This window comes from Typopeltis vanoorti, chromosome 16 (genome assembly GCF_054136105.1).
Source record: "Typopeltis vanoorti isolate ZY-2024b chromosome 16, IOZ_Tvanoo_1.0, whole genome shotgun sequence".
Lineage (NCBI taxonomy): Eukaryota > Metazoa > Arthropoda > Arachnida > Uropygi > Thelyphonidae > Typopeltis > Typopeltis vanoorti.
The window spans coordinates 18,522,171-18,547,549 of NC_143564.1; the positions used below are offsets into that span (position 1 = coordinate 18,522,171).

The window sequence follows — 25,379 nt, forward strand, 5'->3', positions numbered from 1 at the left end:
GATTTTTCTCAGGATATGAAATAATAATTACTAACATTATGCTCCAATATAAAAGTTTGCACTAGTTCATGTGGAGAGAAGACGCAAGAAATAAGTAAAGCCTCAATGATTATGTCACTGGTGATGGTGATATCTTCATGCTGGTTCAGTATATAAGAGTATACAGAGGATATGAAATTGGAAATGACCATCACTTAGTACTAAGTAGGATAAAAATATATGTTGCATTGAAAAGAACAGTATGTAAGAAAGTTTTAAAAAGAATTAAAGTTGAGCAGCTTTTACAGGTAAACTGTAGACTCAACTATACAAACATTATTGCAGTAAATTTGAAGCAATTTGAAAACAAGAACAAAACCTTGAATTCTCAGTGGCAAACTCTGAATAAGACTGATTGATTCAGATAGATAGGTATGCGGAGAAGTTATCTGAATAGAACCCAGTGGTGGACACAAGAAGTTAAAGAAGCAATTCTGGGAAAGTAGAAAGCATACCAAAAGTTCCTAGCAAATAAGTCAGCAGGTGTTTTAAAAGAATAGAGAGAAAAATGGTCCAGTAAGAATACAGAAAACAGATATCAGGATAGCAAAATGTTCTGGAGGCTAATGAAATAGCTTAGAAATGGAGAAAGGAGTACTATAAAAGGTATCAGAGATGATAAAGGTATCATCACAGCTGAAGATCAGGATCCTAGATGTCAGGAGTAATTACTTTGAAAGACTGTTAAACAAAACTAATAGTGACAGAACAATATAAAATATTCTACAGGACTGAAAACATGAATACATATTAACACTTGAGGTAGAAAAAATCATCAATAACCTGGAAGTGTGGAAAGGTATTCGAAGTAGATTTTTTTTTTTTTTCATAAAAGATCTTAGTTTATCTCATCTCATCTTTGATAACACCCACAGGGTGTTTCAAAAGGGGTGGGGTGGGGTGGGGGGTATACAGCTTTGAATGGTAATAGAGGGTAAATAGCGATAGATGAACAATTTTTATTACCATGCAAATGTAGCGTAACACTTTAAGTTTCAACACAGACAGTTACAATTCAATATGACAATATGACTATTCAATATCAATTTCCTGCCACATTTGGAAGAGCATATCTGGAGTAACTTCAGCAATGGCAGCAGTCATTTTGGAATGCAGCTCATTCAAACTGGCTGGTAGTGGTGGAACAAACACTTGATCTTTCACAAAGTACCACAAGAAAAAATCTAACGCTGTAAGGAATGCGGTGGCCAATGCTACAGGAATCCCCTCTACCAATCCATCTGCCTGGAAAACGGGTGTTGAGGTACGACCTTAAGTCTGTCAGGTAATGAGCAGGTGTCTTGCTAAAAATGTAAGCATCTGTTGTGGTCATCGTCATCTAATTGTGGTATTAGGTACCCTTGTAGCATGTCCTGTAGGTTACCATCTGGAATGGCTCTTCTGATGAACTTCAACAATTTCTCACTAAGTTAAACGCATTTCATCCTAGGATCAAGTTTACCCTAGAAGTAGAATCAAATAAGCAGTTAGCCTTTTTAGATCTTCTAATTCTTCGCCAACCAGATGGTAACCTACATTTCTCAGTTTATAGAAAGAAGACTCATACAGGCCATTATATCCATGCGGAATCTCATCACCATCCCAGTCAACAGGCAGGAACTATTAAAACACTGGTTCATCGGGCCCACTCCTTTTGTTCTACAGACGATCTTTTACAGAAAGAACTACAATATATAACTTCTTCCTTTCTATCTAATGGTTATAAGAATTGCTTCATTAAAAGAAATTTGAGTAGTTTTAATATGTCTTCCTCTTCAAACACAGAAGAAATAACGCACATTACTATCCCTTATGTACAAGGCATCAGTGAACATATAGCAAAAGTTTTAAAACCACTGAATATTTTTGTTGCCTTTCGACCGTTTAGAAAAATCTCCACCTTTCTCACTTCTCCTAAGGACAAGCTTCCACATCTTAATCATCCAGGTGTCTACCAGATTCCGTGCTCTTGTGGATTATCTTATTTCGGACAAACGGGAAGATCTGCCTCTATTCGGCTAGAAGAACACCAATCTTATATTGAATACTTTAAACCTGAAAAGTCTGGACTTTCTGAACATGCCATCTTCACTAGACACAGAGTTCTTCACAAAAGTCAGTTTCTCATGGAACGCCTTTATAAAGAAACATGTGAAACTCTACTTCATTCTCCTAACTTAAACAGATCTGACGGCTTACGTCTATCCCCTTTATGGGAGATAGTACTTTACAAATCAGCTAATCTTTCCTAACTTTTTATTGTATTATTTTTATTTTTTTTTTTTTAGGAAAGTTATTGACCTTTTTAGTTATCTTACACCAGCTACTTAGGTGGCGCTTTTTGGAAATGTCAGTTAGCGTTTAATTTTGAGCTTAATGTACTGAAGATGCCTGTGACACACAGGCGAAAATTATACTATTAAATAATCTTTCTACGTGAGTTTTTTCTGTTATTTATTTTGTATCGATATGTCTACTCACGGTTTACCTCTTTTAAAACTTGGCACAAGTCAACTGCCTAAAACACTGCCAATTTCAAGAATTCTTGATAGAAATAGAATCTGAATATGAGGACATTATCTACTACTCATCTGTCAGATGGTTAAGTAGAGGTGCTGTGCTGAAAAGATTTTTTAATTACATGAAGAAATTTTCTGATGAAACACAAAAATACTGTCCCACAACTATCAGATAAAAATGAATTATCTCTTGCATTTATGGTAGATATTACAACGTACCTTAATGAACTTTTGAACCTGCAGGGCGAAGGTAACTTACTAGCAGAACTGTTTTCTGACATAAAAGCTTTTGAAGGCAAACTATGTCTGTTGAAGAAACATATGATGGAAAAAAATCTACATCATTATATATGTCGCAAATCTGCATCTATAGTTGGATGGCAAACACAAAAGGAAACTTTTGTTGGTATTACTGAAGATTTACAAACGGAATTTTCAACAAGATTTGTAGATTTTCATAAAAATAGCATCGAAATGTGATTATTCTCAAACCCTTTTAACATCGACATTGATGATGTACCAAATTAACTAAAGATGGAAGTTTTGGAATTATAACACAGTGAAACATTAAAGAACACATTTTTGTTAGAAAATATCCAAAAATTTTTATCGATGCTTGCCAAAAAAATTTGAAGGATTAATCAGTTTTGCAAAGAAGATAATTAGTCGCATTTGGAAGCATATATATTTGCGAACAAGCATTTTCTGCCATGAGTTTTAGAAAAAATAAATTTTCTTCTCGACTGACTGCTGAACATTTGCATGCTTCAATTTGAATTTGCACCTCAGGTTATAAAGGGGATATAGATAATTTGGCTAAGGGAAAACAATCGCAAAAGTCACGTTAAGCAGGGAGACACACATATTGTGATGCATAAACTATATTACTTTGTTTTTACGTGATAATTTTTCATCGAGTTTCATTTTCATTCTTGTTTCATATCTCGTACTTTAAATATTTCTGTGTTTTTTAAGATTGATATAATAAAAATTTATAACTTAAGTATTTTTTTCCCAATCACTATTTTCTCTTAAACACTTGAGGCCCGATTATTAAAAAATAAAAGTTGAATGTGGCCAACGAGTCTGAAAAGGTTGCCGACACTGCCCATGAAAGCAAGTGAGTGTCATATACATTATGACACTCACTTGCTTTTGTACATCTTCGGAGTTATTCTCTGTTCTCCTGCAAAGTTGTATACACCCTTTTGAAACACCCTGTATAAGATCACATCTCTCTCAAAAAAAAATAACATCTTGAGTAGTAAAATGATATAGAAGTAAATGTGAACCCATGAAGAGAGAGAGAGATTCACATTTACTTCTATATCATTTTACTACTCAAGATGTTATTTTTTCGCTGTTAACTAATAGAAATCCTAAATCTATCCAATCTTAGAATTAAGATTGGATAGATTTAGGATTTAATCCTAAATCTATTAAATTAGATTTAGGCAGTATGTTAAATGTTAGGCAGTATGGCTTTTCCCAACCAACTTACTTGGTTTCCCAGAAACTTAATTAATTAGAGTAGTTAATCTGCAGTCTGCTATATCTATCTATTGGTATGAAAGCCTCAAGATTCCAAGAAAAAGTAACCCGGCTAACTTCATCTGAGACTGGCTAACTTGCCTTGAAAAGCAATTACAAAGGCTATTACAACATCCTAGACAAGATCTGATCCGAGATCTTTCCAACCAGAGTGCACTGTCTTGACTGAGACATGGAGGCTATTTTAGTTGATGCACCAAAAACATCATTAAAATTCTTTGATATACTTGACAGACTTTTGGCTTGGGCAAATGAGTGGGGTTGTAGTTTTAATATTACCAAGTGCAACGTGTTGCATTTTAGATAGCAGAAATATAAGGCTGTGTGCTATATTGATGCAGCACTATACTTCAGGAAGTGGATGAGATTCAAGATGTGGGAGTGTTTGTTGACAGTAGACTGAAGTTATATTGCAAGTGTTGCAAAGACCGCACATCGTATTGCCACTACGATGAAGTATACTAACAGGTAGAGATAAGGAGATAGCTATGTCACTGTATTCCAGTGGAACGCATTACAAGAATATGTTGTTAATGCAGGGAGTGTTAAGGATTTTTAGATTCAGTATGATAAATATCTTGTCAGTTAAATGAATCTCCCCATGATGACTCCACACAAGTGCACGCATGCATGTGCCCCCCCACCAGGTGGCCTATTTCTGCTCTATGCTGTTGTTTTAAGCTACAACTCCCTGGGTCCACTGAACTGGCATCCATCCTTTCCAGCAATCAGATTTCTGATTGCTAACCTCCTGAACCTGTTTTCCCAACTCCCTTTTCTTTCCATCTACAGCTGTCCTCTGGAATTAGACAGTATTACCACAATTAAACATCTGATTCTCCTCCCACCTCTCTCTCGACCACAATACATATGGCACTAATCTGCTATAGGTTTTGAAACCTGTTGTGTGTGTGAGACTGATAAAAAAAATGATGATAAATAAATAAGTTAGGAAATATTTCATCTAATATAACTATAACTGAACCAAAAATATATCAAGTTGATTACAGACACAAAAGCATTTTCTTTGACTACTGAATACGAGGCAAGTTCAAGTAAAAGAAAATTTACTCACCTGACACTTCATGCTGGGCATAATTATAGGACATTGGTACTAAATGTAACATGGAAGTCTGCTGTTTCCTTGAGCGACCTTCTGGAGACTGATTTGCATCATCATCTGGATCTTCACCAAGATAATGGATTTTTTCATACTGGCCTAAATACCTAAAGAAAATTAACAAAAGATATTGTAATTTTGAATAAAATATATTAACTTGGAACATAAAGAAGTTTACAGTCAAGTATCACTACCTCATTCTTGGGATAATTCATGTTTTAAGTCCCAGCCAATATTTACTATATCTCCTGATAACTCAACAACACAATATAAATTTAAAAAAAAAAAAAAACGATTTCAGAACATAACCGTACTTTTTCTATGTGACCTGAGTCTCGCATAAGTGATTAATATAACGCACCATTTCTATGGAACCTAATATCCGCGCTATACGATGGTTACCTGTATAATAAAGTAATACGTACTTATAATGTTATACCGGTAAATGGCCGCTTCTAAGTCCAACATCACTTTGCTTGTCGCTTGTATAGCTGCTAACGATCATCTCTAGCAAGCCTCCAACAGTAGTCAGCCAACACGAAAGTGGACCACTTTCCCTAGGATCGTTTCTCCATCATTGCAATTTCCTAATGGAATGTTCACTGTGCTCATCACTAACCATGCCACAGGTGTTGGGGGAAGAAATTCAAGTTGGAATATAGCAAGTTTATTTTTAAGGACATATTGCAACCAAGTTTGTGATACACAGACAAGTCCTCAAACCAGTTCCTTGTAGGTTTTCTGCCCTGACATTTCCGAGGAAGTTAGTTGACACCAGACAAAACATGCCCCAAGCTTTTTTCTCATCACCCTGTAGCCAGTTCTTGAACATCTCATCAATGAAGAGCTCTCAGATCTGAGGATCCACAAAAACACTCTCTTTAATTTTTGCTTCTCTGAGTCGAGAGAATTTATCAGCCAGGTACATGAATGCTGATCCAGTCATGTCCCTGGCTTTTATGAAATTTTTTTTACCAGGCTGAGTTTAATGTGTAGGAGTAGTAGCAGAATTTTGTGCATTTCTGCCAGTGCTAGGTGTTGCACATTCTTCTCTTTGACCTTGAGAGATTTCCTTCCAAGCCAGTCTCTCTTCACATAGTGCAAAGTCCTTGCTCGGCTGTCCCATTCACACAAAAAAACAGTGGTACTTCATATATCCCAACTGCAGATCCCTCAGCACAGCACTACCTTCAAGTCACCACAGAGATGCCAGTCATACTTGATGTATTGAAGACAGTCCAACAGCCGCTTTAGGTTGTCATAGGTTTCTTTCATGTAGACAGCATGTCCGACTCAAAGCTGGTTTCTATTATGCAACAAGAAAAGATTCAATTTCGATGAGTCTATGAATGGTCACCATTCATGCAGGTTCATGTTTGATTTGAATGGCATTCATCAGTCCATCTACAAAGTAGCAGAACAGAAGGTGATCTTCCTTTCAGAAGTAGAAGTAAGACGCAAACTGCTTGTGATGAGTGCGAATGGAATCTTGAGAAGATTCCATTGTAGGAATCTTGATCCCAGTAACTTTGCTTTGGTCATGGACAGCTCCAGATCATGAACAAGATCATTCAGTTGTTCTTGTGTGAGAATGTGTGTGTGCTGCAGATGATGCACTGTGGCTGACATATGAGTCATTATTAGATGCTGAAAGCTCAGGAGAACCCAACATTGTTCGCATCTATTCTCATTATATCCTCTGAATTGATGAAAAATTCTTTTGGACGTTCAGGAACGGGAAGTCCTTCGCCGTATGGAACTGGTCAGAGAGCAGATGGTATATTCAGGTACACTATTGTCCACTTCTTTTTTCCTTGCGATGATTCCCAAAACAGTGTTACAATGCAAAAGTAGCAGTCATTTGCATAATTGCTTGGCTCCCTCCAAGCCATAGGAACAGCACAAGTACGAGGCATCACTAGTGCTGGATTTACACTCAGGGATCACTTGTGTAGTACCTATGACACAGGAGTAAATGAGTGTAGCCTAGGGAGTTGAACAAACACTTGCTCACCCTACGAAATTTCACTTTATACTAATGACTGCATCATCTTATGACAGCAACGTCATGACTCAACTGCATTGCATCAGCCAATGATGCATAGCTCCTGGGGATGTTGTGTATGATTGGCTGAGGCAATATGACACAATATGTTGCAATCAGGAGATTGAAATACAGCGTTGCCAAATGATACCTATGTATGCAATGCAAACCATCACTCTTAAAGAAAAGCCAACTGACAAATTTTATTGTTGTTTTCATGTTCAGCACATTGAAATTAGTAAAGAATCGCTATTTTCATTTCAGCGGCAAATTGTGTGTGTTATCCAGCGTAATTAACAAATCTAAATATAATTTTGAAAAAGACAACTGGTACAGCAAACTTCCCTCCTGTTCTAATGCCAGTCGAGCATTCTGGTCCCTTGCCAAGTCCACCAAATCATGTTTCCACAACTCAACCATTTTCGAGCAAGTACTGCTTTAACATCATCCAAAGGGCAATTCCATGAACTATTTATTCTTTACTTACGTCTAGTTTTCTCACCAAAAGAAATCAGAAGAATCATGAACAAGAATCACATCTATTGTGATAAAAAAAAAAAAACTGCTGTCCAACTTCTCATACTCTAATTCTCTCAAAAACCATGGACGAGGTTATCAACAGTCAACTTCTTTACTGCCTAAAGTCCACTAACTAATCAGTGATCATTCCAACACTCTTTGATTCACAGCATGTTTAGCCTTTACCATTTACCTTTGAAGACAAGCAAAGCCATGTTTGTTCTCCACATTCAAAAGGCATCTGATTATGCCTGACACAGAAGCCTGCTCAACAAACTACCATCCTTTGTGGGGAGATCCCATAGGGGAACCCTCTATCTGTTTATAAATTTTGTGCTTACAAAGAAATATCTGGAATGGATAGCAAAAGAAAAGAGATCACATAAATTAGGAGGAAAATTTTTTTTTATGTGATGAGGTGTAATTTGAGGGAATATTGAACACAGAGGTGATGAAATATCCTCCCTTCATGAAATATCTGTTAGCTTCAACAGATATTTCTGTTAAAGCTAACAGAAATATCTGTATGATTTGACATTAAATTCTCAATAGAAGTTTTAAAATGGATAGAGATTTTCTATATAAGAAGTGGTATGACCAGTGAGGGGGGGGGGGGGTAAGAGATCTTGCTAAATGTTTTGCTAATTTATAGCATGGGGAATTTGTAGCATATTTCTTTTGGGGGTGGGGTGGGGGAGAACTGAATGGTTTGAGTTTTTTTTGCGATTTCAGGTAGAAGTTTTTTTGAGAAGACTTTTCAACTTTTTGATCTGAGATTTGGTGAAATCATAATATAAAAGTCTGTAGGTGGTCTTCTGAGAATGATGTCCATTTTTCTGTTGTAATCACCAGTATTAAGAATTTTCTTGAGGGCACTGAGTTGACAAGATGATAGATTTCTTTTAGGAGGCAAAGATCATGAAAGAAGGCTGGCGAAGTCAAGCCTAATGTTTTATGCTATTTCCAGAGTTAAGTTATGGATTCAGACCTAACATTCAACATCGAGTGTGGTATCCATAATTAAATCCCAGAAATAGTTAATATTAGGCTTGACATTGTCAGCATTCTTTCTCGATCTTCATCTCCTAAAAGAAATCTATCATCTTGCCAACTCATTGCCCTGAAACTATGCAAAAATACAATCTCTGTAAGGCTTTCAAACCTCACCAAAAGCTTGTTACCCTTATACATTCCACTCAAGAGATCAGTTCCTTCCACTCTCTCTTTCTCTCTGTGCCTTGAGTATATAAAGTGCCCTGTTCCTGTAAGTTGGCCTACTATGGACAGACAGGAAGATCAGCCCACATCTGCATGGAAGAACACAAAAAAATACATCTGCAGGTCATGACTATGGTCGATTGGGCCTTGCAGACCGTGCATTACATATGGCTCGCTAAATCAATTTGAAAAGACTATCATGTACGAATGCAATAAATTTAGATGAGAAAGACTATTTTAGAATATGCAGTTGCTCTCAGAAATTTAAATTCATTTAAATTTCTGAGAGTGCCTAATTTAAATAAATATATTCACATTAAACTTCACAAAACATGGGAAACACTAATACTTCAAGATCCCAGTTTACATCCTAGGTTACCAGTTAGATTTAGTCTTTCATTCACAGGTTTTACTTAGGTATGCATTGCCTTTGTGTCTGTGTTACAAGTCTCATATTGTACTCCTTGACGATGTCTTGGTGACAGATGAAATAATGGAAGAATTAAATATTTTAAATCCTTTCTTTTAAGCCTCTAACATGAGAAACCAGAAATTCCATTGCATCCAGTAGGATGCAAAATATCTTTCAAGTTGCATAATTCCAGATTTAGGAAAACTGGCATCTTATGTGAAAAACAGTTTTACATTTTAGTGAAAAAATTAGATTTAAAAATTGAAACTTGAGACATACTGGGGAGTTTAGATGTAGCCAGTCTTGTTTACTAATGCCCCTAGGGACAACACAGTGGATCATCTTCATAATTTTTCCCTCCTGACATGGTTACGCTATTCAGACATTGCAGGAAAATGTAAAAAACATTTCAGGATGAATATTGAGAACAGAAAAAGAATATTTGTCATGGGTTCTTCATGCTTGAACAATTTATGGTGATTACTTCCCAAAACTTGGAAATAAGAATGCAGCCTGTTTGATTAAGATTATAGTGATGATGCAGGGTTTCCTATCTCACCTGCTTGGCTGATTACTTCATGGAGCATATGTAAAGCCAACTTTTTAACACCATTCTTTCAACCTCATACCTGACTACATTCTGTTGATAATATCTTTGCAGTCTGGTGCCACTCTGAAACCGAATTTGTTCAGTTTATGGACAGAATAAACTCCTTATACAATCCACATCAAGTTCGTTATTGAATGAGTATGAATCTAACAACATTCTTCCCTGTAGGTAGTTTTCAGTATTGAGACCACATGTTAATATAAAGAGTTTATTAAAAATAAACAATTAAAAAACTACTGGCCATCAAGTACTCTGGTAACAGACAAACATGTCATATATTAATTACAACTGTTTCACAAGGAAATTTAAAGAAGCTGTACTAATGCTTAGGATCTCTACCCATACAATAAAAATCAAAGCTTGATTTTACATCAACTGTGGTCTGCCTTCATCAAAAATTTAACTACCTCGGACCTTGGATATAGCACGCGTCAGCCACAGAATGTGCCAACAACTAGCAATGTTCTAACACGCCACTAACGAATATGTCATTTGTATTTGGGTTTCTCAATTATTTGACAGTTGTGAAGTTATAAAAAAAAACATCTAATGTGTAATTAATCATCAGTAAACCTTTATATACCATTACCCCTAATGATGTAAGTCTTATGACAAACAAAACTTGTTGGGTGTTTTAATTGTTTATTTTTAATAAACTCTTTATATTAACATGTCGTCTATTAATAATTTGTAACTCTACAGACAATACTGAATTTTCCATCTACAGGAAGCCAGCCTTCCTTCACTGGCAAGTATATCCATCCGGCTTCACATAATCACTCTTCACAAAAGACAGGTATTATCAAATGTCTTGTACACGGAGCATGCATAATTTTTCTTCAGATTCCATTCTTTTAGAAGAGTTAAATAAAATAAGAAACATGTTCTTGTGTAATGGATATAAAGAAACCACCATCCAGAAAATAACTGATAGTTATCATCCTTCAGCCAGACTATGATCTAATGTTAAGAGGATTTCCATATCCTACCTTAAAGGGATTTCTGAACAAATAGCAAGAATTCTCAACATACACAATCTGTATATGTACACTACTTTCAAACCACAAAATAATTCTTAATTATTTGGTATACTGCAGTATGGTTATTCTTTTGAAAATTATCCTCAACTTCTTTGCATTCTCGGGATAGCCACTTTTTTTTTTTTTTTTGCAAGCTTTATCTCCATATTAATCTAGCTATTCCGATAATTATACTATTCACTGTTTTCTGATGTCCCAAATTAGTTCTAATCTTCTACACTGATCACAAAGCTCTAATATTTCTTGGTTAATCCAAGGTTTATTGATACAGCATTCTTATCATAGGATATTTTCAGGCTACTTCAATGACTGTCATTGAAAACTCCTAGTAGTATAGTTCGCCCACCGTTTGTAGGTCCCTGCTTCGCATCTTTCCAAGAATAGTCAATTCATGCTGAAGGGGAGAAAGAAATGAAGGACGTCCGAATTGGTCACCAACATGCGAAATCACGTGCTTTATAGGTAAAATTTTCCAACTGTTATACAAGCAACATAGTAACTACAATAATCATAAAAGAGAAGTTAATTTTCCAACCGGTAATAATAAATGACTCATCCCACAATAAAGATTGATTACCCTATTATCAGAATGGATTCTCCTTTTTCTGAGATGCGCAGAAGTGTCGAAGGATCTCTAATCGGTGGGCGAACTATACAAGAATCAAGAGTGTGTGCAAGGATTTCAGAAAGAGGAGAAGCAATATTACTTTAAACAGTTCTTTAGTGGTATATGAGCCAAGTTTACATAAGGTTTAAACTTTCTTATTTTCCTAATGTTAAATTTCAATTCCAAAGTTTAAATGTTAATGAATGATCTGAATGGAAATATATAGTTATTTGCTGAATTCTAAACTGAGTCATACAACAGAAAATCAATAAATAAAAGTAATTAAAGATTCTGGCTGTATAATTCAGACTGACTGACTGACTTTGGATAATGATTGCTAGTATAATGTGGCAAAGATATTAATAAGGAAAAGGATTTGGGGAAGGAGAGCAAGTTGAATTTTAGGAAACATATTGGATAAATGAGTAAACCAGTACAAAGAATATGAAAGCAAACCAACAAACAGGGATAAAGAAGCTATCATCTCTCATTATTAGACTTTAGTAAGATAGCACACGGACTACTGCTCAGATTTGTCCATCTTTGTTTCTTGGAGATGAGGAAGAGAAGGAATCAGCAGTGAGTGACTAAGATGATGCCAGATTGTCAGAAGGGTTTTATACAATAGATGGAGAGGAAATTTTTCGATGCTAGACTCTTAGGGAAAAAACAATAGACCACTCTGAAACTTCAGTAAGAGATGTTTAGCAAGCGTTACTTTTCTTGTAATTGGACAGGTTGTGAATGAATGAAAGAAAATACAAGTGCACAGTTAGTGAATGAGTTTAAGGAAAGGTACAATATGTAATAAGTGAATTAATGGTTATTGTACTCTGCAATGAGCTTTGGAACTCCATTGAGTCATGGTTAATGATGATGATTCAAGAAAGTGATCAGCCATCAAAAAGCAACATGAGAGTGAATCTATGGGATGTTATCAATTTGATAAAAATCTAGTTGAAAGTTTCTCACTTGGTTATACTATAAATTAAAGATGCCAAGAAATTATATACTTGGTTTAATCCTTTATCCAAGTGTAAGCAAACAAAGTTTGCACCTGAAGTATCTTCAGGACTGGGACAACTCGTGGCAAAGGTGGTATGGTATGACTTCATGTCACTTGCGTTAGTATCCCATATAATGCAAAGCACATCTCCTTGCAGACATGTATAATACTATGCATTATGGGAAGGGTCACTACCCAGACCGGTTTCAATCTTTATTGAGGTCTCATCAGTGGGAACCAGATCCAGAGGTGAGGTGATACGAAGGGTGAAGTAATGCAGAAGTCATATTTTTATATACGAATGTATGTACTGAAATTAATGAATAAAAAATAGAATATCAGTTAATAAAGAAGTAGTAAAAGCTTTAATAAATTTTATAGATTTAAATATGGATTTCGTAAATATAATTTTATTCACAAGTGGAACACTGGCATCTAACATGATGACTGCTGAAGCCACTCACAGAGTAAATCAAATATATAATTCTTCTGTTAATAGATGTTGCTATTTGGAATTACTGCTTAAGCAAGTGAGGCCAGTGCATTATCTGTTAACTGTATGTTCTAGCTGATTTCCTTTTTTGGAAGGAAAAAATAATTTACCACTTTATGTAAGTGGCTAACTCACCTTCAACTGAAAAGCTCAGAGAAAAGGTTCTTAATGTCTTTGACAGGATTCAAATCCAGGTCTTTCCCAAACAAAAGCAACTGCTGATACCAGTTGACTACATATACTTACATGTATGTGTGAATGATAACAGTTTCAAATGTTATCTGTTAGCCCTAAAGATGCTAGTATTACACAGGGGAAATATTAGCTTTAAAGTTACATTTTACCGAATCCACGATTAATTATATTGATCAGTAAAGATAAATTCAGTTTAATATAAATTATTGTTGTTGTTCTTATTATTAAACCGAATTCATATTAAAAGCCATTTTTATTATACAGTAAATTTGATTAATTGGACCACATTAGGAATAGAATAATTTGGATCTAAGCAGCTATCCCAATCAAATGAAACTGCATATTAAGAGTTTAAATGGGGGGGGGGGGGATGTATGTACATAAGACAAAATACAAGTTCAGACAAGTTTTTCATTTATTGCATAACAAAATTGCTGACTTATAAACTTAAAACTTGGTCTTTAATTAAAGTAAGTATTTGCCATAAAAATAATTTCATTTGTGTATGTATTAAACACAGAGCTTCTGTAGCTCAGTCAGCATAGTGGAAACTCTTTGGTCAGAAGACTTGGGTTCGATTCCCATCCATGACGTGAGGAACCTTTATCTGGTCTTTTTCAACTTAAGGTGAATTAGCCAGTCTCATACTGAGGTGTGTGTGTGGGGGGGGGGGGGGGGTCACCAGGAAACGCGAGTTTTTTGGTCCTCCAGAACAGGCAAACAGGCCTCATGAACTCATGCAGCTACAGACATATACAATGGGAGGCATAGGGCTAACCACCTTATCCTCGAAGAGGTCACAGTTTTGAATTGTAATAGGCCATGCCTAATACGAACGTAATAGACCACTAGGCCTAATATACATAAAAGGAGGAGGATCATTAAAAAGACAGTTAACTGGCAATGAAGTTAAGATTATTTGTCCCCCCCCCCCTCCAACCTCCCACAGAAAGATTTTAGGAACTGAACAATAGATATTCTACAATATCTTTGTTTGCATACTGCAAAGAAGAATGAAAATTGGAGATACAACATATACTTATTTCCCAGGTTCAATCTTTTTCCATCATGACTATATTCAGTGCCTTTAGAATTTTAAGCAGACCACACCTCAATTCCAAAATCAGTATGTTATCTCATTTTCAATAAGTTTTCCACCTGCATGTGGGTAAACACTAGAATTCATCTTGTCACCTACTACTTCCATATCAACATCTTAAATTCAGTTTTTTTTTACTGTTTCATTTTTTAAATATGGTCTCCTTTCCTCACACATATATATATATATATATATATATATATATATTTCCTATCCTGCAAACTCATTTCCTTTACTGATTAGTGTACCAACAGCAAAAACTCATCGCAATTGCTGTCACTTAATTGACAATAAACTCAATGGTATTTCCCATATTGAGTGAAAAAGTTTTGCTGCATATGTTGAAAATCAACAGAAATAGGCACATGACTGTTTTCACAAAGCAAAATCAACAACTGCTAACATCCGTTTTCTCATTAATTCCAATCAGCTCCTTGAAAATAAATCCTTGACAAATGAGCGCATATTGCAGTAGTTAGAGAGTTATACATCAATGTCTTCAACTAATGAAGAAACACAGCTTTGCTACAGAAATATAATACACATTATCACTGTAGGTTACCCAAACACTCAAGAGATCAAAAGAGTATTCTTAAAGTAACTGTTTATTGCAATAAGCACGTATTTGTAACAACGCCAAGCCCAACGGTACGATCGATGAGGGCTTGTCTCACTTGCGGCATAAAGGGGTAAAAATAGCGATATACAAGCTACTTTAGCGGAGTAAAATACTTACTTTATAAATTACATTCTTCAAAATTTTATTTACTTCATTTTGTGCATATTCCTAAAATTCAGGCCGCACAGGTTTGTATACAGTTTTACAGCAGCTGGTTGAAGAAACGACTTGAAAACAAGTTACCGCAAAGCACGTGTGGCTAAATTTGTTAATTTAAATTCTATATATCCAATTTAGCTCAGGATTTGCGGTCATTATCGAATTAATACGATAATTATGAAAAGCTTTTTTTATATGTTTATTCTGCACTTGACAGTAGTCGTGCAAAATAAACATATAAATTAGCGTTGCGAAGTTAGATTAATTCGCATTGTGATACTTAACCATTTCAATAACGCCCGTGAATGTTTGCACATGCAATACTGATCTGAATGTTACTCAAATCAATCTATAAATTACGCGAGTTCTGACACTAGACAGTTTCTATATTCACTTCGTGATTTGATATTACAATAAAAAAAATTAACTGAAAGGCATGTTTAATTTAATTATGATAACATACAAACCGTGAGATTTGCTTCAGGGGAAAAAAAATAAGTGATTTTATTTTAGCTTGGCCTCCTTTGGAGGTGTCATGTAATAAATAATAAGTTAACTGTATGGTCGATATAAAAAATGGCATCCACGTTGTTTCATATTCTGCTTAAGAAATACAGCCTCCGTAGCTAAGTCGATATCGACAATGTTCTTTGGTGGAAAAGATCTAAGTTCGAATCCCGTCTAGGACGCGTGAACCATTATAAGTGCTTCTCAACTGAAAGATGAGTTATACGGTCTCATATAACGGCGGATTTTCCTCTCAGAACGTTTAAGTAAAGTACCTCTCTAAAAATTTGGCGATTCCAAAGACCACTCCCTACGAGTGACCGAAAGATCGCCCAACTCAGAGATGGTTACACTCAGTGACAGGCTCATCCTACCACTGATCAGAACCGCTCATATTCCAGGGAAAAAGCACCCACCGACATGGCCCAGATAGAACCCTGCCGGAAAACGGCAATTCCTCAGAGAATCAAATTGCTCTCTCAAGGCACCCCCCCACCCCTGAAAAGTTACACAGCGTCAGTTAACGAATGACACACTTCAAGGCATGCGGGCGCGCAAACGTTACAGGTTGTGATCGCACCATGAGAGCGATAACAGAGATAGCTATCATTCCGAACGCCACGTCTAGTTTTAGAAATAAAGCCAGCAGCTAAAACTATGAAGTGGATGTATTTATATATCTTAGGTGCTTGTTTGTTTTGAGGAAAAAAAAAACCTTCCACCTCTGTATAAGACTGGCCACTTCAGCGGTGAAAACTCGATCACGGCTTGGACGGAATTCGAACCAACGTCTTACCAAAGGGTATCTTCGATTTTAACTTCATTCTCTTTGACTCATATAGTTTAGCATTTTCTTTCCATAAACTATGGTTGTCCATTTAATGCGATTTTCTGCAGTCTATTTTGATGCAGTTGCTCATTTGGTGAAATTCTGCGTGATTCACACAGCCATCGAAAACTAATTGCACAATGTCTCATATGAACAGAGCAGACTCGTTCTGCTAAATATTTGGGAATTGGAAATACTTTGGAAATAAACAATACCTTGCATAGCGCGATTTTGAACATCCCAGGTTCGCTATAGCAAGGTTTATAATTTTTAACAATTTAAAAAAAAAAAAACTAGTAACAGTAGTATGGTACAGTACTGTATTACCGACTAATAAAACAGTACCGTAGTAATCAATGCACGCTTTATTATTTAAGCTTTGGTGCAGCAAAGTTGTGGTCGGTCTACATTTTTTTATTATTATTATATACGCGTACCTTTCTATACGCAATTATGCGTAGGAAGAGAAACTGCCATGAAGTTTGTGAACCTAACAAACGAAAACGATTAACATTAGAACAAAAACTTAAAATTATAAGCATAACGAAGGAGCATCGTGTGCTAAAATAGCATGTGACAACGGAGTGAACCAGAAAGATCAAATAAAAAACATGGAAAGCAACAGCATCTTATATGGCAAAAATGATCCTTAAACATAGAAGTTCTGCAATGGATAATAAGGAATGCCTTTTAATGATATGGAATGCAGACTACAATCAAAAAACATTAGGTCACATAATAATTCAAGCTAAAAAAAAACAAGTACACTGCTTAAAACAATTGCAGGATATTTTAGTTTCTGTCGGATAATTATAAATTTCTGCAAATAATTATAACTATTGGGTACTTTATACATGAATAAATATTTCTTACTTATGGACAGGGCGTAATTAATGAGATATTGTTTAAATAATCAATATTTATTACAAATTGTGTTACATTTGTAAATTATTTTTATAACTTTATAATTTACAAGAAAACCAAAATATTCCCTAATTGTTTTCAGCAGTAAAAGAAAACGGATATGAAGGGGGAACTTTCCGACTTTTAAGTGGCAGCTGGTTTTATAATTTAAAAAGCGCACGGGGCTCTATAATGTTCGAAATGTAAGTGAAAGTCCTGATAATTATGCTACTTTTTTTTTTTTTTTTTTTTCAGAATGAGTTAAGTGATCGAAAAAGGATAAATAAAATTTTAATGTCGACAAAACAGGTTTGTTTTTGAAGAGATGCTTTCGTGCACTTATTTTAGCAGAAAAGGAAAAGTGACGATCATCATCACAGCTATTTTCTGTCCACTGCTGGACGAAGGCTTCTCCAAAAGTCCTCCATTCTTTCCTATCTTGGGCCTTTCTATGCACTAAATTCCAGCCATTTCTTTAATCTCATCCTCCCACCGTCTCTTTGATCTTCCTGTAGCTCTCTTTCCATTTCTACGAAGCCATTCTCATATCCATTTTTGAGTGTTATTTCTTGCAATATGACCTTCTCATTGCCATTTGTCTCTTTTAACGGGTGTTATAATGTCGCTCACCCTAGTGACAAATTTGTAAACAGTTTCACACTTTTATTAGGTGGAAATGCATCTGATGACTTTGAATTAAAGCCTCTGCATATTTATTTACAGAATCTTAAGGACTGTGCTTAAAGTGCTCTTCCTGTAATGTGGCAATCTAATAAGACAGCATGGGTGACACGACAAATGTTTAAAAAATGATTTGCAACTTAGTTTTGTCTCGAAGTCGAGCGTCACTGCAAAAATAATGATACGAATTTTAAAATTTTGATGTTAACAGAAAATGTACCAGGTTATCCTACTGCTATTTCTGACTTGCCTGAGAACCTTAATTTTTTTTTCCTGCCACCCAACACAACAGCATTATTGCAGTCAGTGGATAGGCCTTAAACGTAGCAGCGAATCACTGCTACATTTAAGGCCTATTATTTGAAATGAACTGTTTCTCAAGCTCTAAAAGCAACAATGGAAGATGGGGACATAACGTTGACAGATTTTTGGAAACATTTTAATATCAGAAATGCTGTTGAAACCATTGGTAAATTACGGCTTGAACTACTAGCAATACTAGCTTGAACTATATGAGAGCTTGTACATTTCTACAATGCGGTGAAACGTGACGACGTTTCACCACATTGTAGAAATGGTTCGACTAGTTTTGAATCGCAGATCGAGAAAGATCTCGGATTCGAAACTTTGGATTCTGAACAATGTGCGCGAATGCGCTGAGTCGCGTCCAAATGACTGATGATGAAACTACTTTTTTTGAGCTGCTAATGCGTATTCATACATAGTCTCTCATAATGTAGCCTGGAAGAATAAACAGACAGGACTCGATAACCATAACATGTGGATTGGAGGAAATGTGTTCCGTCCGGTCTGGTGGCCAAGGCGACAAACCAGCCTTACTTCATTTTGGCTGGTAACCAACTCGAGAGAAATATTATTACTCAGAACTCACTAAGGAAATTTCATCGGACAATTTCTTCCTCAGCCTATCCCACTTAAGTAGGATCGCTGTTCTTAATGAGTCTCTTCCACATCCTCCTGTCTTGGGTTGTAACCACATCTAAGTTCTTCATCCTCAGGTCCTGCTTCACCAGCTCCTTCCATCTCTTCTTTGGCCGCCTGCACTTCCTCTTCCCCTGCACATCCATCTGCATGACCTTTCATCGGGTTTCATTTCAAAAGGGTTGGCCGATGAAATTTCATTGGCCAACCCTTTTGGATAAAGATCCATGACCGGACAATGGTTTCCAAAAACAGGTAAACAGAAAAAAATCAGATTTACTGTTCGGAGTATAAGACACAAAGAGCTGGGATGCAGAACTAAAGAAGGAAAAAGTCGATTTAGCAATAATCACTGAAACAAATAAATAAATTAAGAGGAACAAAAGAATTAGAATATATGCAGATATACTGTGTAGTTGGAAGAGAACAGAGACCTAGATCAGAATTAATGATATAAAGATTTAGAAAGAAAACATACGAAAGTTACAACCATTTGAGTGAAAGATTATTAGAAACTAGAATAAAAACAAAAAGAGGTCATTTTACCATTATAAGAGCAAATGCCCCAGTAGAAGATAAAGAATTTTGTAAGTCATTATAGGATATATCAGATAAACTAAACCTACATGATTTTATATTAATAGTAGGTAATAGGTAAGAATTGGTAATTAATCGACGCTATCACCTGCGATGGGCAATTGCAAAGAAACTGCCTAAATGAAAGAATAAAAGAATTTGAATCTTATAACTTAAGAATAATGAATAGTTTTTTTAGATATAAAGATGGTCATAAATTTATCTGACCAGTTAGAGGTTAAAAAAAAAAAATCAACGATTGACTATTTCATAGTCAATAATAAACTAGCATGATTAATAACTGATGTAGTAGTTTACAATATTGATTGTATAATCAGCATCAGATTTTTTCATTCTAAGTAAATAAAACTAAAACAGAATGAAAAAATCTGACTGATTATACATAATGTAGAAAAAAGTCTAGAAGGAAAAAAAAAAAGAAGAGAAAACAAGGATTCCGAATATGGAATGATGAATTGAAGACTATAATCGAAAATGACTGTACACGCTTACTTCAAGAAAACTAGAAGACAAAACAGAATATAAGAGAGACAAGGAAACTTCACAGAAAAAGTTGGGATAATAATAGTTGCAAATTATAAAAATATATAAACCACAACCAAAAGTCTATATAAAGCAATACAGGTTCTTACAGAAAGAAACAAAAGATGTTGAAAACCTCTGAAAAGGAAATAAACAGTCAGAATTATTATTAAAAAGATTTTTAGAAAATGAAACTGATAATAGTCTGCCAAATTAACAATTACATCGGAAGAATTAAATTAAACATGTAAAAGAAATAAAAAATTACCAGGAGATTGGTCTGATTGGCATATCAGCTTTCTAACCAACAGGCTGTGGGTTCGAACCCAGCTGTAAGCATGGATGTTTGTGATTGTCTTTAGGTGGAAGGTGAATTTCATCGCCCGGTGTGACACGGGTGCCCTGCTTACTAGAAACCTGAAGTGGTTTGAAAAAGTTTCATGGTTGATCTCGAGAGCAGGGTTTCCGGCCTATGTAAAAAAATAAACAAAAAATACATATATATAATTGATTAAAAAAAAATAGAAAAAAACCTCCGAGTCCGCCCACAATACCAAATGTACTATAGGTTTGCAAATAATCCTTCGTAGGTGAGAGAATCATAAAAAACTGATAAAATCACAACAGAATTTATAAAATACTCAGAAAATAAATTTCACCAATGATTTCTTACTTTATTAAACGAAACATATACCACAGGAAGAATACCCAATAACTGGAACCACAACTTTGATTCCATCTTTAAAGAACGAAGTAATAAAACATGTGAAGGAATAAGTTTATTAAAAGAGGATTATAAATATGTAAAATTACTGAAGAACAGAATCAACCATATACAGTACTAGAAAAAATTATAAATGAAGAACAGGATGGATTTGAAAAAGGAAGATTCTGCATAGATCCTATATTCATACTCAAACTACTAATTGAGAAAAGAATGAGAATTCAATTTAGAAACGCATATAATAATTCATAAATTATGAAAATGTTTCTGATAAGATAGACATATAAATTCAACAGAACCAAAACATTTGCTTTTGGTTCTGTTGAACTAAATAATGAAAAAAATAGAGGTTAACCAACAAAGAAAGAATTCAAATAGAACATACTTGTATCTTACTTTTTTTTTAAAAATTTTACCTTACTATTTGCAGATGACTAAGTGATATTTGGAACTGAGAACAATGTATTAAAAGTTGTATAGAAACTCGATTTAATAATAAAACAGTATAATATGTCAATCTCTCAAGGGAAAAAAAAAAAAATTAAAGCTATGACATTCAAACGAAAAATGCCCATCCGAACTAAGACAGTAGTAATAATAAACTAATAGTAATAGACAAAATAGTCGAACAAATCAGTTTTAATCATCTGAGCTATAAATTAAGATGCAATGAAGATTTAGACATTTCTAACAAAATTCTCCAAAACAAATGGAATAAATAAAACATCAAAGCCAGCAATAGTTACCAAAAAAAAAAGACAGACTAATAATGTATAATATTTTATCAAAATCAACGTTATCATGGGCAATAAGAGGTGAATCATTACAGCAGAAATAAAATATGAGAAGAACAGCAGATTACACACTACCAGATAAAAAGAAAAATGAAGACATAGTGAAAGAACCAAACTAAACATTAATAAATGGAAAAAAAATAGAAAAATACAGAACCAAATGGAAAGCGCATCTAGACCGAATGGCATGCGATAGAATACCCAAGCACAAAAAAAAAAGGGTCGAAGAAACAGAGGCAGATTGATGAAACGCTATAATAGATTGAAATAAGCCACCTGACCAAGATTCATGAAAAGAGGAAGAAGGCTATTTTCTCATTTTCCTTTAATCATTTTTAATTTTGATGGGTTTTTCTTGTAATTATATTTCTGCTGAGCTTGCAATAAACTAATGATGAGTAATTTTTTTTCGCTAATACTGTAATTTCTATTTGGAACGTATTACAATATAACACATTCAGAGTGGTTCGTACAGCAAAGGGCTTTTTTTTTGTATCCGCAGTGGGATAATAGGACCAGACAGATCACTTCTCCGCCATGTTGTCGAAGGTACAAAACTGTTGATCCAGATTTTCCTCAGCCAATTATGTGATTATCTTATTTGATAACGCAAGCAGAGTGGATTAATCTCGTGGGATTTGAAACTTACCAAAACAAAGTTCAAAAAAAAATTAAGACGAACTCATTTTGAAAGCATCAGCAAATTTTAGATCCTCCCCCATATATAAGCGACCTTCGGATCAGGTTTTTTCCACAGTGGCGTTTGTTTATAGATACAGTAATCCCTCGATTAGTGCGTCATTTTTTTTCGATACATAAAATTCGATTAGTGCACCTACATACATCTTAAAAATAAATGTTACAGATTTGAAAATTTTTCTATCTATATATTTCTATGGCTAACTATTTAAAAAAAAAAAATCACTCACCAGAATTTACTACTGTACTTCCATGTACACTATGTTCCAAATTTTTACCGCCAAAATTTATGTCGTCTGCTATAGTACGCCCACAGATTGAGACCCACACTTCTGCGCATGTCACAAAAAGGAGAATCCATTCCGATAATAGGGTAATCAATCCGTCTTCTGGGATGAGTTGTTTATTATTACACGTCGGAAAGTTAACTTCTCTTTTATGATCATTGTAGTTTTTAAAATGGTAACTATTTTGCTTGTGTAGCAGTTGGAAAATTTTATCTATAAAGCACGTGATTTCTCATGTTGGGGACCAATTCGTACGTCCTTCATTTCACCCCTTCAATGATAATATCCAAGAGTTAATTAAATCTCATTCTGAAGAATTGAGCGATTCCGACCTGCTAAATTTAGATGCACAGCGGGAAGATCCCGAAGAATATGAAGAAAATTTAACCACTGATAGTCAGCCAAAAGAGATTTCAAGAAACAATTTGAAAATATTTCTCGTACAATCGAAGTTTAAGCAACAATGCTTAGAGGCTGACCCTGATGAAGAGAGAAGTAGTAAAATTTGCAGAAGAGGCAATAGTGTCACCGTCAGATGTATGAAAAAAAGAAACAGAATGCCCGCCAAACTACGTTAGCTCAATTCTTTGTTAAAAAGTAGAATAATAAAATTTATATTCTGAATATGTTTTGTCTTTCAGCTTAATGGTTTTCCTAAACTAAGCCCTGAGACATACACCTTAATTCTTTTATAAAAAAATTAAGGTTTAAGAAAGAAATTTGAGGAACGAATTATACTTTTTCCCATAGGTTATTGTATTCGATTAGTGCGCCAGTTTTAAAGAACGTATTAAGCGCACTAATCGAGGGATTGCTGTACATCAGCGCTTTAGTTTGGATATTGGAAATACTTTCTCTATTCCAGTATCCTACGAAAAAATACTATTTTTAAAAAAATGCAATTTCGCGCACATTGATTTTTATGAAAAATACAGGTGGGAAAATTCGGGGGACCTTAGAGCAATAGTATTTTGAATGGGTATGCAGCTGTTCTTCACAAAATGCAAGTATCTTTCTATACGAAATAAAGGTGGGTCAAGATGAAGACTGCCATTATAATCAGTTTTAGGACCAAAGGAGGAAAGCATTTCACATCCACCGTTGTGAGGCCCGGAAAAGTTCTCTCTCTTGCCACCACTCCGCATTAGACTATTTGATAACAAGATTTGTTCAACTTTACGTAAATAAGAAGTGTGAATAAGTGACATATACAAATATTAAAGATGGCATTTTATTAATCCCGAAGGTTATGAGCAGGGCCGGCGGAAGCGGGCATCGCTACGAAGGGGCACCGTTCATAAGTTCATTTTTAAGAAAAAAAATTTTTTATCATAAAAACAAAAAATTCTTAGAATGATCAATATTAAAATAAATAAGGCCGGATACACCGAATAAAAATTAAGAAAAATTGTATATTGCCGCCTTTTTGATCAGCCAGCTGTTTACAATTTTGCAGCGAGAGCAAGCTAAATGTTTGCGTAGAGAATGTTGTGTCTACTGCAGTCTATCTAAAGTGAAATGGTGAACGGTTTTTATGTGCAGAAACGAATTTTCGTACAAAACATTTGTTGCTAGTTAACCAGTCATATGGTACGCATCTCAGTAGGCTACTGACCGTAGCGCAGTGCGGACTATTATTTCGTCTCTGTGTCATGTTGTGTAATAATTTCTTGTGGGTATAAAATAGAAATGGAATCAAAAATTTAAAAAAAAAAAAAGTTATCCGGTGCACAAAATCGTAAGCGGCATGCTGCGAAAGAAGCAGATATTAAGAAACAAACTGGGGCTCTTAATAAATTTGTTAAAATATCAAAATATTCTGATACAGATTGTAACCAACTCGATACATCAGAAATCAGAGTTCAAGAACCGTGCACATCATCCAGTTTGCATCAAAGTACTATTGCAACTATGAACAAGATAAGACGCATGATTTAAGTGAAAAACAGTTAGGAGAAGATTTAGTTGTAATTGACCACGAAATTGACACATTGTTAGTCTCTGTAAATTTAGAAGATCCAGTTGAATGGTGAAATATTGATGAAAAGTTACGAGTTGTTTTAATTGAAATGGGGCCTGTTCAAAAGAAAAATATAATATATCCCAGAGATACATATGGTCGTAAATTTGGCGACACGTATTATAATAGAAAAATGGAAAACGGGGAGCTCGTGCCAAGAACATGGCTCATTTATTCCGAAACTTTAAATTCTGTTTTTCGCTTTTGTTGCAAACTTTTTGCACCTACTGAATCAAGTAGTTTTGTAAAAGATTATAACGATTGGAGAAATGTAAGTACAACTTTGCGTAGACATGAGACTAGTTTAACTCACATGAAAAATTTCTTAAAATGGAAGGAACTTGATAAAAATTTAAAAAACAAAACTACTATTGATTGCCAGACTCAAAGCATGTATGAAATCGAAAAGAAACATTGGACGAGTGTTTTAGAACGCTTGATTGAAATTATAAAATTCCTTGGTAGCCAATTTAGCTTTTCGCGGATCATCTGATAAATTATATGAAAGGAATAACGGCAATTTTTTAAAATTAGTCGAACTGTTTGTGAAGTTTGATCCCGTTACGGAAAAATCATGTTGAAAGGGCCCTACATCGAAATAATAGAGGACACTATTTGAGTAAA

The 25,379-nt window shown here is 34.9% G+C and overlaps 1 protein-coding gene across 2 annotated transcripts in view; it reads right to left on the reverse strand.

Moving 5' to 3' along the window:
• Bap170 (Brahma associated protein 170kD) overlaps nucleotides 1-25,379 on the reverse strand; it is a 457,905-nt gene that overhangs the window by 379,242 nt on the left and 53,284 nt on the right. For both annotated transcript variants that reach the window (XM_090406557.1, XM_090406558.1), the window contains one exon: nucleotides 5,185-5,336. In XM_090406557.1, coding sequence (XP_090262683.1) covers nucleotides 5,185-5,336 — 152 coding nt within the window. The remainder of the gene's footprint in view (nucleotides 1-5,184; nucleotides 5,337-25,379) is intronic.